Raw genomic sequence first — 18,397 nt, 5'->3', positions numbered from 1 at the left:
CGCATAAACCTGTTGAAGGATGGAAAATTAATTGTTTTTTTTTTTTGGTAAAGGAGGATATATGGAAAATTAATTGTTGTGTTAGTTTCTGGTAGACCTGGGCCTGCATATCGCAAAAGCACAATCTTATGTGTTACTCTGATTTACAATACCCTCTTATAATGGGTGAACCTAGCCCATTATGTCAATTTGTTCTGTTAGAGGTTTAGCAATAGAAATACTAAAAATTAGTACAAATTATACATTCCATTTCTAAAATTTGGTGTAAATTTGATTTCTATATCTTAAATTAAAAAATTTAGGATTTGGTTCTTTAAATTTCAAAACATGAACAATTTGATCCCTCCATCTATTTTTGATTTACTTGACAAAGAAGTGCTTTAAGACACCCTATATTTTGAGGAGCCAAATTAAACAAACGACATAATTAAGAGACCTAAATCAAGCCAACACCAAATTGAGGAACCAAAATTAAACCGACGAAAGGATGAAATTGTTCTATTTTGAAAATTTCACATATAAAGTGAACTTTTGAATTTTAAAGGACTAAAAAGTAAACTTAATCTAAATTTTAGAAATCCTATGTATATATTTGACCCTAAAAAGTATATGAAAGAATTAATTCATGGTATTACCACAAAAAACATTCATAGTTTAAATTCTCCATCTCTTAAATATTGAATTAAATTTTATGAATGGAGACCCTTATTTTCATATTTGTAAAAAAGAATCTAACCAGTCAAAAAAAAAAAGAAAAAAAAGAAAAAGGAAAAATCGTTAGAGGGAGATTGGATTGTGGAGATCCTCTGCAAAAATCCTGGATTTCGAACACCGCTCCAATCAAAATTAAGTAGCCCATCGAACTCCTCCATATCAGTTGTTCCATCCCAGTGAGTGCCCAAATGGCCCAATCAAAGTCAAGTTCAGCTGCATAACTCAAGAAGCAATTCATGAATTTGCTGTCATTTGTATTGTTCTCCCCTTGTCCAACAAAAATCCTGTCTTGCTCGTCATGTCATCTCGCACGATTCCACAAGCTTTGTTCACATCATTGCCTTCCTATATAGCTAAATCTGTAAATCCGTACCTATGTGCTTCAAATACTAGTTTTTTTAGTGAATGAGAGATTCACTGATTTATTTCCAAGGAAAGACAAGTCTAAGTCGAAATTCAAGCCAGAGACAATGACAAGAACATTCGGATTTGCTGAGTGCACTGTTTCTGCTCCTTGCTGCATGTATCTACATTTCATTTACAAAAGTAAAATTAGTTTTGTTCGTTTTGCTCAACATATTGGGTTTTGAAAATAGAATTAATTTTCTATCAACTCAATTATGTAAAAATTTATGGAATTTATTGTGTAACAAATGGTGTTTCTTTAAAAGTTAAGGAAAAATTGCACTAACATCTCATGAGATTTATTGAAATTAAACAAACCTCACGTATTGTTTTGAATTGTACAACAATTTGAGACACACTACAAAAAAAAGGGTCTATAGCCTTTTTAGAGAGACAGTATCTACTTAAACCAATCATCTACATTCTCTCTGGAGCCTCGAAGCTCATTCCTTAAGCTTATGCCTACCACATTGGCCAGACCTCTACATTGAAATACTCATCACCGAAAAAGCCATTGCCATCATCATTGTTGCAAAGCCAACCGGGCTTGCTTATGTGATTGTCTAGTATGGCCATCAAATTGTTGGCTGCAAGGTTAGACACCACTGCCTGAGAATATATGTCAAATTTTTAGTTGCAGTATAGTCAAGTTCTTAGGATTGTGCTTGCCCAATCCAGAAAAAAATGCCAACATAAAAGAAAATGGAAGTACAAAATCTTATTTTATTAATTTCTCTTAAGGTACAGAATCTATAAAAGAAAAAAGCAAAAACAGGAAAATAACGATCGAAATTAGGGAGAAGGGGAAATAAAAAAGAATATTATTGTTACTTTTCATAAGTGAAACAAATTAAAAAAATACTAGTATTTATTTATTTTTGTAATAATGTATTCTTCTTCATGAAAATTTATGTATAAGCAATAATCTTTTGGGATAATTACATAAAAATATGAATTTCAAGATAAACTACTTGATGTCTATCTAACTATTAAAAATTCTTTCATTCATGCAAGTAATATTGATTTTGAAATATATATATATCCGGTGCATGATGCATGAGATGCTTTTAAAGGACACCATAAGCATTTTACCTGAAAAGCTTTTTGAAGTGGAAGATTAATGATAGAGGGGTTGTTAGACTGGAACCAGCAAGAGCTTGAGATAGACTTAGATGCTGAAAGGACTGTCTTGCAGTAACAGCACCTAGTGAGTCATCTGAAAACAAGAAAGTTGGCCAACTTAACCTAACACAATTGAATCCCATTGATACAATCCTCTTGGAGATTGCATCCACTGGTTGCTTGCTAAGGCCTTCAGCCACAACGGTATCAAGATGTGATGGCCAATTCACGCAAGCCAACTTCACTCGTTTCCCATTTTTCGTTCACAATCCACCGTGAATCGGTATGTAGTGGTAAACCCATAACAAGCTTGCTTTGGGAAATGACACATTGAAAGATTATTACAGTAGATAGAAGATTTACTAAAGAAAAGAGAAAGAGTTTCCCCGTATTTGCTTGTGTTATGGGAGTGTGAGAACCAGGAGCGTAAATTTTTAGCCCTTGTTTGTGTTAGGGACCTGTGATGGTGAAGAGAACCACACGACTGTGTGGACGCATGAAGATAGGGTTTAATTGCATTTGATAGTAGCGTGATTAGGTTTTCTTCTATATTCAATGCTTAGTTGCATCGTTTCTTTTTTAATTACACATGCATTCGTATTCATTACATGTGGCTCAATCGATATAAAAAAAATTGAATGCACAGCACTTTTGGGAACAAATTATTTGGAAGTATAGGGTGCACCAGAATCATGAAGAGCTAAGAGTAATATAATTCCAAAAAATCAACGACATAGTTTAGGTAAAAAAAAACCAACAATATCTGCAATGAATCCTAGATTAAATTGAATTATAGTGTCTAGAGGTCAAATTAATTAATCAGCTAATTGAACCACGGTTCATATTTTAATGAGCTTGAACCATTGGCTACTTGGGTCACATGTTTTATCATCACTCACACATTTGCACCAATTTGTCACAACATTGTATGTGTGAAAATCTACATCCAAGCAAACAGTTTTGTCATCACCAACAGTGGATGAGAGATGTAGCTTAGAATCTGAAATGGCTTCCCACTTTGTGTCAGGGTCGATGCATATATTTCTAAGCTTTCCTGGCTTTCCTGGTCCATCTGCTTGTATGCAAAAATCTGCTCCATAAAGGGATATAGTTTTCTTGGGTGTGTAGCTCCACAAGGCTTTAGGGTGGGTGCAGGGTCCTAATGTCAATGGTGCAAACACTGATCTTCTTTTGAGGTCAAACACTGATCTTCTTATGACACATAAACCAGTTGAAGGATGGAAAATTAATTGCCCTGTATTAGTCAATTGCCCTGTATTAGTTCCTCGTAAACCTGGCCCTGCATGTCACATAAGCACAATCTTATAATGTGTTACTCTGATTTACTATACCCTCTTAAAAGAACAATTGACATAATGGGTAGGTTTACACATTAAGAGAAATACTAAAAATTAGTATATATTATACATTCCATCCCTAAAATTTGGTGCAGATTTGATTTTTTTCTCTTAAATTCAAAAAGATAGGATTTGGTCCTTCAAATTTCAAAACATGAACAAGTTGGTGTCTCCATCTATTTTTGATTTACTTGACAAACTAAGTACAAAGCCACCCTATTTTTGAGGGACCAAATCAAACATAATTAAGTGACCAAAATCAAGCCAACACCATATTAAGGAAACAAACTTAAACCAATGCTGTCGATGGAAGGATGAAGTTGATCCATTTTAAAATTTTCACATACCAAGAATCAATTCTTGGTATTTTCAACAAAAACATCCACGTTTTAAATCCTCTATCTCTTTACTATTGAATTATACCCAAAAACAAAAAGCTATGAATTTTTGAATTTGTTTTTTTATTAAAAAAAACAAGGAAAACAAAATCTAATCATACCTTTAAAGGGAGATTGAATTGTGGATATCCTCTGCAAAAGTCTTGGATTTCGAACATCACTCCAATCAAAATTAAGTAGCCCGTAGGTCTCCTCCGTATTAGTTTTTCCTTGTCTAATGTAGTAACTCCCAGTGAGTGCCCAAATGGCCCAATCAAAGTCATGCTCAGCTGCATAACTCAAGAAGCAATTCAGGAAGCTTTCGTCAGTGGCATCGTTCACACTTTCGTCTATCCCAAATTCACTCACAAATAATGGAAACCCCTTGTCCAACAAAAATCCTGACTTGCTCGTCATGTCATCTTGGATAATTCGACAAGCTTCGTTCGCACTATGGTCGGCCCATGTAGCTGTATCTGAAAATTTGTACCTGTGTGCCTCAAATACTAGTTTGTTAGTGAATGAGAGATTCACTGATCTATTTCCGAGGAAAGACAAGTCCTTGTCGTAACTCAAGCCAGAGAGAATGACAAGAACGTCTGGATTTGCTGCGTGCACTGTCTCTGCTCCTTGCTGCATGTATCTACATTCCATTTGCAAAAGCAAAATTAGTTTTAACATGACAAATGGTATTTCTTAAAGGGTTTTATTAACCTATACACTTAGGTATATGTTAACCGGACCCTTTTTAAAATGTTTCTGAAAAATTGCATTTGAGATTTATTAAGATTACACAGACATTTATTGGAGAGAGAGAGAGAGAGAGAGCTCCCTTGTTGTTTTGAATTGTACAACAATTTAAGACACATAATTGAGAATTCAGATCATTTATTAGAGAGAGAGAGAGTATCTACCTAAACCAATCATCTACATTTTGTCTGGAGCCTCGGAGCTCATTCCTTAAGCTCATGCCTACCACATTGGGAAATCCTCTAAACATGGCAGCTACTCGACTTAGTCCCTTAAGCCAGACGTCTACATTGAAATACTCATCACCGAAAAAGCCATTGCCATCATTAAGGCTGCAACACCAACCGGGCTTGCTTATGTGATTGTCCAGTATGGCCATCAAATGGTTGGCCCCAAGCTTATACACCACTGCCTGAGAATGCATGTCAAATTTTTAGTTGCAGAATAGTCATGTTCTTAGGATTGTGCTTTGCCCATTCCAGAAAAAATGCCAACAAAAAAGAAAAAAGAAAGTACAAAACTTTATTTAATTAATTTCTTTTAAGGTACAGAATCTATAAAAGAAAAAAAGAAAAAGCAGGAACATAACGAAGTTAGGGAGAAGGGGAAATAAAAAAGAATATTAGTCTTACTTTTCATGAGTGAAACAAATTTAAAAAATTACTAGTATTAAAAAAAAAATTGCAATAATTTATTCTTCTTCATGAAAATTTATGTATAAGCAATTATATTTGGAGATAATTACATAAAAATATGAATTTGTGTAAGTTGGACTTGGTGTCTATCTAACTATTAAAAATACTTTCATTTATATGCAAGTAACGTTGATTTTGAAACATGTGTATATGATGCTTTTAAAGGGCATCATAAGCAAGCATCTTACCTGAAAAGCTTTTCGAAGTGGAAGATCAATGATAAATGGGTTGTTATCCTGGATGCCAGCAAGAGCTTGAGATAGATTTAGATTTTGAAAGGACTGTCTTACAGTAAGAGCACCTAGCGAGTCGTTTGTGAACAAGAAAGTTGGCCAAGTAAACCTGACACAGTTGAATCCCATTGACACAATCCTCTTGGAGATTGCGTCCAAGGGTTGCTTGCTAAGGCCTTCAGCCAAAACGGCATCGATATGTGATGGCCAATTCACACATGCTAACTTCACTCGTCTCCCTTCTCCGTCCACAATCCACCGCGAATCAGTATATAGTGGTGAATCCATAACAAGCTTGCTTTCAGAAACTACACATTGGAAGGTTATTAGAGCAAAGAGAAGGTTTGCTAAAGAAAAGAGAGAGAGTTTCGCCATATTTGCTTGTGTTATGGGAGTGTCGAGTGTGAAAAGTGAGAGGTCCAGGAGTGTAAATTTATAGTACTTTGTGTTGGTGACCCGTGATAGAATAGAAGTGAACAGAATAGAAGTGAACCACTTGGGGGACCCGTGATAGAAATAGAACAGAAGTGAACCACAAAATTATTTGGACTCATTTAGATAGGTTTCATTAACTACGTACGTACAACATTTATCTTATATTCAATGGTTTAACCTGATTAGAATAACAATCCAAAGTTTTTCGAGCACCAAAATTCTTGCAACAAATCTATCATCATCAAGTTTTTCAAAACTCTGTTGAAAAATTATTAAAAAAAAAAAAAAAGTCATACCAAATATTTTAAAATATTCTTTAATTAAAATTTTAAATCAATAGATTTTAATTCTAAAAGGGATGCTAATTATGGAAACATGTCCTTAAGCAAAGAGTATGTTGGTAAGCAACATTTTTAACATCAACATTAAGTGCAGTTTAACCTAATTAGTAAAAGCATAATTTAGTGTGAACATTTCCTATATAGTTTTCTCCATAATTTAGAGTTCATAAACAAATGTTTATGAAGGAAAATAAATTATTACCAATAAATTGAGATCCTATTATCATTTATTTTTATACTTTTTAAAGATAACACATTCCCCTTTCAATGATAACAATATATTTTTCCCCCCTAAAATGATTTTAGTTTTATATATTTTTAACCGTAACAAAAAATTAATTAAATATGTTTCTTTCTAGTTTTTTAATAAAATTTGATATATTAAAAAGATATATATTTTGCTGCATATATCGTGTTTGGATAGTTAAGTGATATAGTTTAAGTTTTGCTAGCATTCCTAGTCCATCTCTATTCCATTTTGTACTATAGTTGAGTTTTGCTAGCATTCCTAGTCCATCTCAATTCCATTAATTGATATAGTTTAGTTTTGCTAGCATTCCTAGGAATTCCGTCTCAATTCCATTAATTAGTGTTATAGTTGAGTTTTGCTAGCTAGCATTCATAGTCCATCTGTATTCCATTAAGTGATATAGTTAAGTTTTGGTAGCATTCCTAGTCCATCTCTATTCCATTAAGTGATATAGTTTTGTCGGGTGTGTAGCTCCAGCTGGCTTCAAAGTCGGTGCAAAGGCTTTAATTTCAACAATAAATGCAGGTATATATGGTTGAGGATTCATTTATAATACTAATCCAAAGATAATCTAGATTCAAAATTGTATAAAATATTTATATTTGATTATACATTGTTTTTATTCTATTAGCTATAATTTTTTTTTTACCATTATAATCGAATTCTACCAAACATAGACAATCATCCCTTGATAAAGTTCCCTACTACTCAAATAAAAACATATCCACGTTACTTAAATACCGACATTATCAACCTTGAGTCCAAATTTTATGTTTCATCAATTATGCTCTACTCTATGCTTCACCAATAAAACTTGGATAGTTGACCTCTCTTATTAGGAGAAAAGGAATCTTTGTGGCAGTGGACAATAAAACTTTGGGAGAAAGATAGGAATACAACGAGGCAATAGAGAGAAGAGTCCAAATAAAAAACTAAAGCTGCAGCAAGAGACAAAACTCAAAAGAGTTCTTGTTAACGTCAATCACATAGAGTTCTTGTTAAAGTCAGGGTTATCTTACTTAATAAAAGAGTCTAGTTGTTCAAATTTTATTAGTAGGGCATGGAGTTGAACACAATTAATGAGACAGTAAATTTGGACTAATTTACCTTACCTCACCCTTTCTCACTATCTATCCATCTTAGATAAATAATAATTATAATAATAAACTTCCATTATTGTATACATTCAAATCAATTGTGATGGATGCATCTTTACTGTTGAAATTACATGATTTTCAATCAGCCATAGTCCTTTTGCTAAAAGTGACAATTTTATTATTTAAAATTCAAATCCTTCATTAGACTGAACTCGCGTCTCTTTTTATTTTTTTAATTTAAATTTATAGATGATTGTACAAAACGAAAAACAATTTTATCCTCAGTATTACAATTACTTGAATTTTTGAATCTTTATCCATTTAACAATACCTCGATGTATCCACATATGCCTTTATGGAGTCTATCAAACAAGGTTGGTGTTTAACACGTTCCTAATTTAATACCTAACTTTGAATTTGAACATCCACGTAAAGGAGTTAAAAGTGGCTTATAGAATTAAAACAAGCGGTAACTCATCACTAAATTGCCACTATAACATGTACATGTATGCACTATGCGGTAAAGTCTTTCTATTTGCTTACAAAGTCGTAAACCTTCATGCTTATTACAAATAGGGTTATATTTTTCTTTTAATTCACGAGTATTCTGACATCTCACAAATATTGACTGAAATGCAAAATCCAAAGTGCAAACTCAATTTAAAGAAAAAAAAAAAAAAAGAAGGGGTTGCTGAGTGTAAGCCATTGTGCTGACTGCTGAGCAGCTTTCATACAAAAAATTTCCTACACATCAGATTGCCAGCTATAGTCAACCACTCTTAACGCAACTCTCTCCAGCCAAATAGTATTCATGAAAACTTAGAAGAAAAAAGAAGAGGCAAGATTAAGGTACACTTGGGTTAACCACATAATGTCATAAAAACTGATACAAAAATATCAAATCTATCTCCAAGCTCCATGTAGAAGCATCACAGCAACAGCATAGCTTTCCTCCGTTCCCGTTTAGCAATAAATCGATCAGAATATGTGCACCAAGTCATAGGCAAATCTTCTTATACAAAAAATTTCCTACACATCAGATTGCCAGCTATAGTCAACCACTCTTAACGCAACTCTCTCCAGCCAAATAGTATTCATGAAAACTTAGAAGAAAAAAGAAGAGGCAAGATTAAGGTACACTTGGGTTAACCACATAATGTCATAAAAACTGATACAAAAATATCAAATCTATCTCCAAGCTCCATGTAGAAGCATCACAGCAACAGCATAGCTTTCCTCCGTTCCCGTTTAGCAATAAATCGATCAGAATATGTGCACCAAGTCATAGGCAAATCTTCTTATGTCAAGGAATGCAGAAAATATTAAACAAAAAAATGATACAATAACAAGAATAAAAAACTTGAGCTAATACTTAGGAATCTTTAGTAATTTCCAGAGCATGTTTCAGTGAGGTATCAATGCAATTAACTGACATATGGCTCAAAAAAGAAAAGTTCAGAACAATTATGCCAAATGTTTAATAGCACGAATCAGTTGCTACCAAAAATTATGACTTTTTCATATTTTTCAAAATTGGATTCATGATGAATTGATGAAATTGGTAGAGAAAGTTTAGTCATAGCCCTCTCTCTCAACAACCCCAACATTAATTGGGCTGTTACAATCAGGTTGTCTCGCACAAATTTTTTTTTTCTCAGAGAAGATTAGATAGTACATAATCTAATTCTATAGTCTCAGCACTACTGTCACTTTCATTACTAGAAGTGTAAAAACAGTGGCAATAGTCCAAAATTTATTCCATTACTAGTAAGTGTCTCAACATTTAGAAAGGATACGTCCAGAAAAGCACAAATGACTGCAAAAGAAAAGAACAAGATGTCAAGAAGATAATAGAAAGTTGGAATTACATTGTAATGTTGATATGTATACATGAATAAGCCAAACAAACAACATAAATTAAATGGCCAATGAGTAAGCTTCCTTTTTATTTTTGGTGACATCTTGAAAAAGTCATTCTCTCTTCAATTTAGCATTAATTAGACATTTTTATCAGTAATCAAAGACTCAAAATTTCTGAGCTCCAAGCACAAATAACAAAAGCTACCCAATGAGATAATAATCATTTTTCTTCAGTCAGATATAAGTTCTTGAAAATTCATTGCAAGAGAATTGATTAGCTAATTGCCAACAAGGTCAAGCTATGAAAAACAGAAAATCTCTTACTAATGAACTTAATAACAAAGCATAATCGAAGGCAGAAGTTTTACCCTATCAACAGATTCATCTTAAACCAACCTAAGTAACTTCCTGAGGCTAACATCATTCCCATGAAGTCGCGAAAAAGAGAAATAAACAATAGGCAAACAATCAAATAGAAGAAAGCATGCACAACTATTTGCTTGGAGGAAGCTAGGAGAATTGAACACAAATTTCAAATACTTCCAGAGTGTTCTCGTTAACCAGGTTTGGATCTGATTAACAGACAGAAACATGAGAAAAGCCCACAGTATCAATTATAGTTTTAGAGGCAATAAATTTAAAAGTAAGATTTATCTCTGTTAAGCCTCCCCTTAATTGAGAAAATAAGTTAAAAATACAAGTACATCAACAATACACAGTGGAAAGTTGGAATTTATTAAAGTAAAATAATCAGAAGCAAGCAAAAATGAGATGGAAGGGGTAAGCCCTAGGCAAACAGGTAAGAAAAATTACAAATAAATAAAGAGAAAAAAAAAAAAAAGAGATGAACAAGAACTAATAATAAAGAGCCATACCATAAGCCCGCCCAAAAAACCATCAAGTAAAACCCGGTTCCAGCTATCAAAGTATGAATGAACTGTAAACCCTGCCTTTGCTAGTAGCCCAACTGAAGTGATTGCCATTATTAGGAAATAAAAAATAAACCCAGTCAAGCTTGTGAACCCCATAATTCCAGCAATGACCCCGCCAATAATTGATAGAAAAGTCCGGCTGCAAAAAAAAAAAAAATGTTAAATACTTAGATTCTACCTACAAGAAAAAAATTTTAGAAATGATTTTTTACTTCGTATATTATTGCATTTTAGAATGTCCTTAGGCACCACATCCTGAAAAGTTCAAATCCACTATATGATACACCCAATAAGCCTTTTATTAAAACTCATTAGGTACAGCAGACAATTGTCTACTCCATCATTTATTAAGTCACGCCTTAAGTCCTTAACATTATTAAAGCCTCATATTTTTTTTAAATGAAATTAATGAATTCAAACACAAAATAAGGCCTTCGTCCCCCCTGTAACAATATTGTGTATTGGCCGATTCCTTGAACTACAAACTAAAACATAAAATTTAATCAACCACCATTCAAAAGTATTCGACACCCCTGCGTAATGTATAGTCTATAATTCAGTCAATTAGACTAGTTCCACTTCATCAAAGGTTAAAAACAAACCTGTAATAGATAGTCTTCATATTACTTTGAAGATGCTCAGCATTGAAGGTTGGTATGCTATCCATGGCCTTGCTTGATTTTTTCTCTGCTTCAATTGAATCTTTATGTCCCGCCACACCTACTTTGAGAAAGATATTAATGAATTATTTGTGATCGAAAATGAACCTTCAACAAACTTTTGGGACATTTTAAAATATATAGCACAGAAGTAACAAATAAATGTTCCATGGAGCACACTTAATTGTTTCTAAATCACATAGTTGAATCATTTATATCAAGAAGGACAATGCTTTCAATATCTCGAGTACAATATTTCAATACAAAAATGAACCTATTCATTCATAGCAGAATGAACATATGTGATTCTTAATAATGTAGTTGACAAAGCTGTATTGACTATTAATCAGTGTAACACATAGTTTTGTAAAGATAATTAAATTCAAAAATGTGGTTTATTGGTCAATGTAACTACATGGTTTAATTTATTTGAATATCCAAATAACCTAAAATACAGTAATTAAGGATCTGTACCTAAGTTTTGTCGATCCAAAACTTTGGGGTTTCGGTTATGGATTCACAACAGACTAATCAGGATTGAACACATGAATTTATATTCAAAATCAAATTCTGTGCTAAACCATATTGGTTCTAATTTACTAAGTTGTTAATATTTTAATGCATGAACAGCATATAACCAGCTAAAATAAATTACACCCTATCGATCCCCAAAAAAACAAAATCATATACAAAATTTATACACATAAATCTGACAAAATCGAGGGACAAAAAAAAAAATCAGAAGAATCAGAGAAAAAGAGGTCGGCATCGATGAGAAATTGAACAAGAATGGAGAGGAGTAATACCGATAATCTGGTGGCAAAACGGCGACGTAAAAGGGAGCTTTGAACAAACGGAGAGAACAGCAACACGTGGTTTCTGGTGAAAGAAAGATTTGCTCACTTTGCTTTGCTAGTTGCTACCTCTGCCTCGGGCTATAGGCTATAGGCTATGTCCAAATTGTTCATTGTTTTAGCTAGGTGTCACTACAGGATTGGCTGACTTATGAACCCAGCGGAATGACTCGATCAATCTTATTTAATCAGAGCCCAGAAGGCGTAGAAGCATAGGAATCTCCGCTGAATGGACTTTTAAGTCATTCGGCCGTTTCCGCTCACTTTAAAAGGCCTAATTTATGGGCTTGACGACATTTTCAAGAGTAAAGCCCATAATAGTGAAAACGGATAGTGCTTAGAGTTTTCCTTATTATGCGGTAGGAAAAAAAAAAAAAAAAAAAAAATCCTATTCAGCAGCAAGGAAAATTGAAACTTCTCTAATTTAGCAAGCCTTTTCTACCCAAAAAAAAAAAAACCTACGATGAACGGAGATGATGATCTTAAAGTAGAATAACAAGATCCACAAGGAGGGTAGGTTAGGAAAGGAGAGAATATAAGCAATATGTGTATTAGTGTATGATACTGGTGAGACACTTGGGTTCTTGTTGTTTTAGGGATGAGATGGTTTTGAGAGTAGAATGGTAAATTGTGGATCTAGTGAGTGTCTTCTTAGTTCTTACGTGTGTGTGTTTCTTCCCATTTTATAAGAATTAGCTTGTTTTTGTTGAAAGTTTCCATGATTTTATCATCGAGTGGTCAATATCTTTTTTTTTGCATTAGGGAAAAGAAAAATGCACAATCTTCAAGGGCTAGTTGCATCCTTAGTTTTGGAGAGGGAAAAGTTTCGGATGCATTGAATGAAAATACGATGTTAACACATGACCAATTTTAGACATATATTCGCATTGTGTTGTGTCCAATGAACTAGAGTATTGGACGCAAGCCAAACCTTTTTTAAAAATAAGATTTGGTTGAGCAATTTCTTTTTATTCAAAGGCAATAGAGATTGGGCATCCCACTAAATTAGTTGGCTTTTCTATAAAGTTGGTGAATCAAGGCAACCTAGGGTAGTTTTGCATTTTCTATAAAGTTGTTATGCATTTGCTAAAAAAGTGAGTAAATTCAGCACCAATGGACCTTGGGCATTAATGCATGCACTTGTGGTCCGTATCCACTATCCATGCAGACCATCCCAACTTTAGTTAGGCTTGGAATTTTCTTGGGCTTAGGCCTAGTCCAATGGAAACATATTGGTTTTATGGGTTCCCTATTCAGCAAAGCAACTGCCCAATTAGTGGGCCTATTTCTTCTTGGGCCATATCGGATTGCCAAGCCTATTGCATTTTCGTCTATTTGCTGGCTTTAGGGTTAAATTCTGGCCTAGGGTTAAACCTCGTAGGGGCGGCGTTAAGTAACATTTAGGGGGTTCAAATGAACCCCCTGACTTGAAAATAAAAATGTTATATATATATATATATATATATAATTTATTAGTTTATTTACTTTAAAAAATATTTTTGAACACCCTGACTTAAATTTTGCACACCCTAATCATAGATAAGTCCAACTTAAAACTAAACAATAACATAGGTCAATCCAATCCAAAACTAAAATAACATAGATCAGTCCATCTTAAAACCAAACAACAACACAGGTAATATAGATCTCTCTCTCATGAATCTCATCTCATTTCAGTTAATTATCTGACTATCTTGGTTTCTTCAACTCTAAGAATAAAGAGTGAATATTTGTGAGTTGCGAGTGTCTATTTTATTATAAATTTATATTATATGTGTGAATGTGTTTAATACTGATTAAGAAATTTTTTTTTAATAATTTTTTTTTGTATGAATTGTGATGTGTGCGAATGTGTGCATGTATAGTATAAACATGATATAACTTTATATAATTTAATTTTTTGGAAATATAAAGGGTTTGTAATGATTCAAAATATGAAATCTCGTAAAAAGAAATCGTAAAACTTTATACATTTGCATATTTTTTTGTTAGTAACTCGATATAGTCAAGTTTTATTTTAATTAAATTTTGTATTAACTTATATTTCTTAATGGACCATCTGGAAAAAATTCCTAGAGTCGCCACTGAAACCTCAACCTCGGCTCGTTAGATAGCAACAATCAAGAACATATATTAGCTTATCCAAAAAAAGAAAAGAAAAGGATATTCAAAAGGAAAAAGAGAACAAGACGGAACACTGCTGTGAAAATTAACCAAAATGATTGTTGTGCTCATCTATACTACTATTTAAGGAGCTTCTCTTATTTGGATTCCTTATTTTCATAGGTCTAAAATACCCTTATACCATTTACTTACAAGTTTTTAACTAATAGTGATAAATATGTAAAATAAACTTTTTTGACTTTAATAACCCACAAACTCACGTACGCTTTGACAGTTTACAACCCAATAAATTTGGGTTCTAAACAATTCAACATAACACTTCTTTGCTAAAATAGACAAGAATTTTTGTATGAACCGATTAGAATACTCTAATATATATAATTTATGTTGTACCAATGTGAAAATTATACAATTTTTCTAGGAATTCAAAAGATAACTTAGCGAAAATATTTATTTATTTTTAATAAAAGTTATTTATAACATTTTGTGTATCATTTAAAAATATATAAAATTTGAAAATTATTCCTTTAGTTTTAAACAAACTTTCTCAAAATCAATTTTTTCTACTCTACAATTCAAAGCACTAAAAGAATGTATCCTAAAAATTAATAAAACTCAACAAAACTACAATTCAACTTAAATAAAAAAGAAAGGGAAAGATAAAACTCACATCAAAGTTAAATTCTTTCTCCCAACTATGTAAAACATATCAAATACGGTGTGATCAAGCCAAATATCTAATGCAAAATGAAATTCAAAATTTTTAATAAGGTTTTGAAGTCACGCAATAGAAATAGGTGGCTGATTCTAAGTAAAAGTGTTGGTTGTAGCTTTATATATGATGATTGTAGCTCTTTTTCCTTTATATATATATATATATAAAATAAAATTAAAAAAAATACTAGGAGTATAATTCCAAGGGGGGGAAAAGTAGATGAAATTTTTTGAAAAACATAATAATAATAAGTTAAAACTACCAAAAATGAATATGTATAGACAATGTTTTTTGCGGTGCCCAAACCCAAAGGTGCTTCTTTCAGGGATGAAGAATTTGGGCTCCCAATTTATTTGTTAGTAAGTTTTGAAAAATTTTGAACTTAAGTGACATTGGCCTAAACAACAAGGTTTGTTAAAGAAATTTACCCTCTATTTTTTTTTAACGCTAAGGTAAATTTTTTTTTTTTTTTTTGGAGAAATAATTACAACATGTTACTAATCCTGCAACTCGAACCTTTTCCCCCATAGACCTCCAAGTACTTTATACATGGAAATATGTTAATTCAACTACAAGGTCTTTGACCGCTAAGGTGAAAATTTGATTCACAATAAAATTTGAAACCCTACAAATTACAAGGGCAGAGTTGGTCCACATAACGTTGGCTGATATTAATTGAAAGCATCAGCAGCCACAACTTTTTTTTTTTTTTTTTTTTTAAAGTAAAACGCGCCACAGGTCCTTGCCATCGTCTGTGGCACTGGTAATAATAATGTCCATAGAGTGGACCTTAAAATAATTGAAGGTCATTGTGTAGAGGAAATTCGTCGTGGCTGGCTGTTGCCAAATTCCACGCCAACCAGTTGCACGTTGGCTTTAAATTTTTTTTTGAAACAGTAATATTTATTATAACATATGAATATATAAGGTTTTTTTAAATAAGTTTATCTATACTACTATTTAAGGAGTTGCACCTGTTTGGATTGGATTTTCTTTTTGTTCCAAAATACCCCTACAACCTATGTTTAATCTATACTAATATTTAAGGGGTTGCACCTGTTTGGATTGGATTTTCTTTTTGTTCCAAAATACCCCTACAACCTATGTTTAAGTAGGGGTAAACCTTGGTAAAAATATTTTTTTAACTTCCACGTAAAACAATATCTACAAAATAGGAACACACTCCCAGTGCACTCATGTTGGTTTTCAAACTCAAATTGCTTCTTCTTCAGTTCTCCAATTCTCTTAATTCTATCTTTTCAAACTCCTTTCACCCTTCCTTTGCTTCAAATTTCACTACAAACAACAACAACAATAGATAGATTTGAGCTAACCTCTTTCTTAGATCAAATTTCAATCCTCACTCTCCCTCTGATCTCTATTTGGCCGTGTTTTGCTTATTGTTATTTCGAAACTTTCTATATATTTTCTAATCTATTTTCTAATCTGTTGTGTAGGCAGAGGAGATCAGCGTGAGAAGTAGAGAGAGTAAACTGATTTTGGGTGCAAAGTATTTTCTCACAAGACACGTTCCAGGTTAGTTTTTGACTCTAAAACTGGCGTTTATCACCTTGGCTTAAATTGTTATGGTTTGGAAGTTTGATTTTTAACACATAATCTGATATTTGCATCAACGTTGTTCTTTTTTTTTTTTTTTTTTTTTGAGGGTTGTGAGTCCTTTAAAAAAAAAAAATTGTGTTTAAGTATTTTTATTCCTAAAATTTTGCCTATTATTTAGATTAACACATAATCTGATATTTGCATCAAAGTTTTTTTTTTTTTTTTTTTTTTGGGTGGTAGTCCTTTAACGTTGGTTTCCTTTTTTTTTTTCAACTTCAAGCAAAAAAAAATCCATCAACTTGGTTTCCTATTTTTTGCAACTTCAAGCAAATAAATAAATAAATAAATCCCTATGTTTTAGGTATTTTAATAATATGCCATTTACGTTTAATTTTTTTTTAAATTTTTTAAGTATTTTATTCCTAAAATTTTGCCTATTATTTAGATTAACACATAATCTGATATTTGCATCAATTTTTTTTTTTTTTTTTTTTTGAGGGTGGTGAGTCCTTAACGTTGGTTTCCTATTTTTTTGCAACTTCAAGAAAAAAAAAAAAAAAAACACCCATCAAGTTGGTTTCCTATTTTTTTGCAACTTCAAGAAAAAAAAATTCCATCAACGTGTTTCCTTTTTTTTTTTTGCAACTCAAGCAAAAAAAAAAAAAAATTGTTTTAAGTATTTTTATTCCTAAAATTTTGCCTATTACTTAGATTATCAAATTATGTGTTAATTTTCTTCTCATGTGTTGTTTTATCTCCAACAAAAACTTTTATTTTATCATGAATTAGATTGTAAAGGACTACACTTTGTTGTCATTTCCTTTCCATATCAATTATCTTATCTATCTTTTTTTTTATTGGTCAGTTTGATGAATAGGAATGATATATATTGATTTGTTTTTTTTTTTTTTTTTTTTTTTTTGGTTATCGTTTGACTCATTATTTTAGTGTATGTGTTCTAAGTGGTGCCCTCTCCTCCTCTTATTATTTTTGTTTGTTGTTTTTCTTACATTTAAGCTTACTCTCTATTTTTTTGTATTTTTTTTTAGGGTGACATATCAACAAGTTGGTTAGATTGCATAGCAGACAATTGGATGAATTCGGGTGAGCGAAGTGTAGTCAATCTATCAAGTAGTTGTTAAAAAACATTTTTTGTAATATGAATATTGTACCTTATGAAATTTAATATTGTCCTTTTTGTGCCTTCCATTGCACATTTGATGACTTTGTAAGCAATTGTCATACGCAAATTTGCCAAACAAGAATGATACGGAAACTTATCTTTAAAGAAAAATTTGAAATTGTGGGAAAATTGCTTCTAAATAATAGATACTGTTAGTAAAAACCTACACCCTTAAATATATCTTATATTTGATAGTTAAAATGTTACTTCATTTTAATTTTAAATTTTAAAATTGGTAAATTTAATTTGATCCAAAATAACTTACCAAAAGACAAAAAGACTCCAAACAAACATGTCTTTTGAATTTGCATCAAGTGTTACGTGTACTCAATTAAGATATTTGCATCAAGTTTTATTTTTTTTATTTTTTTTTTGAGGTGGTGAGTCCTTTAAGTTGGTTTCTACTTTTTTTGCAACTTCAAGCAAAAAAAATCCATCAAGTTGTTTCTTTTTTTTGCAACTCAAGCAAAAAAAAACACCATCAAGTTGGTTTCCTATTTTTGCAACTTCAAGCAAAAAAAAAAAAAAAAAAAATCCCTATGTTTTTAAGTATTTTAATAATATGCCAGTTTTAGTTTGAATATTAAAAAAAAAAATTGTTTTAAGTATTTTTATTCCTAAAATTTTGCCTATTATTTAATACTAAAGCAAGAATGATACTGGAGATCTTATCTTTAAAGATAAAATTTTAAAATTGTGCTGAAAATTGTTTCTAAATAAATTATAGACTAAC

At 31.9% G+C, this 18,397-nt stretch overlaps 2 protein-coding genes and 1 pseudogene across 4 annotated transcripts; all 3 read right to left on the bottom strand.

The window, feature by feature from the left end:
- Window positions 1–731: 731 nt before the first annotated feature.
- LOC111999111 (glycosyl hydrolase 5 family protein-like) lies at window positions 732–2,544 on the bottom strand (annotated as a pseudogene).
- A 458-nt stretch (window positions 2,545–3,002) lies between these two features.
- On the bottom strand, window positions 3,003–6,075 carry LOC111999113 (glycosyl hydrolase 5 family protein). 2 transcript variants are annotated; one of them, XM_024031231.2, is made up of 4 exons: window positions 5,610–6,075; window positions 4,891–5,138; window positions 4,099–4,619; window positions 3,003–3,541 (listed from the first exon to the last, which is right to left on the bottom strand). In XM_024031231.2, the coding sequence occupies exons 1-4, from the start codon at window positions 6,027–6,029 to the stop codon at window positions 3,081–3,083; spliced, it is 1,650 nt and encodes a 549-aa protein (XP_023886999.1). In that variant the 5' UTR covers window positions 6,030–6,075; the 3' UTR covers window positions 3,003–3,080. The 2 variants fall into 2 exon arrangements, with proteins under 2 accessions (XP_023886999.1, XP_065629246.1); XM_065773174.1 differs by having other exon boundaries at window positions 3,003–3,496.
- A 2,766-nt stretch (window positions 6,076–8,841) lies between these two features.
- LOC136061498 (uncharacterized) lies at window positions 8,842–12,245 on the bottom strand. 2 transcript variants are annotated; one of them, XM_065773173.1, is made up of 5 exons: window positions 12,035–12,245; window positions 11,172–11,292; window positions 10,513–10,708; window positions 9,574–9,593; window positions 8,842–9,071 (listed from the first exon to the last, which is right to left on the bottom strand). In XM_065773173.1, the coding sequence occupies exons 2-5, from the start codon at window positions 11,234–11,236 to the stop codon at window positions 9,041–9,043; spliced, it is 312 nt and encodes a 103-aa protein (XP_065629245.1). In that variant the 5' UTR covers window positions 11,237–11,292; window positions 12,035–12,245; the 3' UTR covers window positions 8,842–9,040. The 2 variants fall into 2 exon arrangements, with proteins under 2 accessions (XP_065629245.1, XP_065629243.1); XM_065773171.1 differs by having other exon boundaries at window positions 11,172–11,289; window positions 12,035–12,243.
- Window positions 12,246–18,397: the final 6,152 nt, after the last annotated feature.

This window comes from Quercus suber, unplaced genomic scaffold (assembly GCF_002906115.3).
Source record: "Quercus suber isolate HL8 unplaced genomic scaffold, Cork oak 2.0 scaffold_70, whole genome shotgun sequence".
In the NCBI taxonomy this organism is placed as follows: Eukaryota; Viridiplantae; Streptophyta; class Magnoliopsida; order Fagales; family Fagaceae; genus Quercus; species Quercus suber.
The sequence above is the reverse complement of the archived record's forward strand: the minus strand, read 5'-3'. Positions and strand labels throughout refer to the sequence as shown.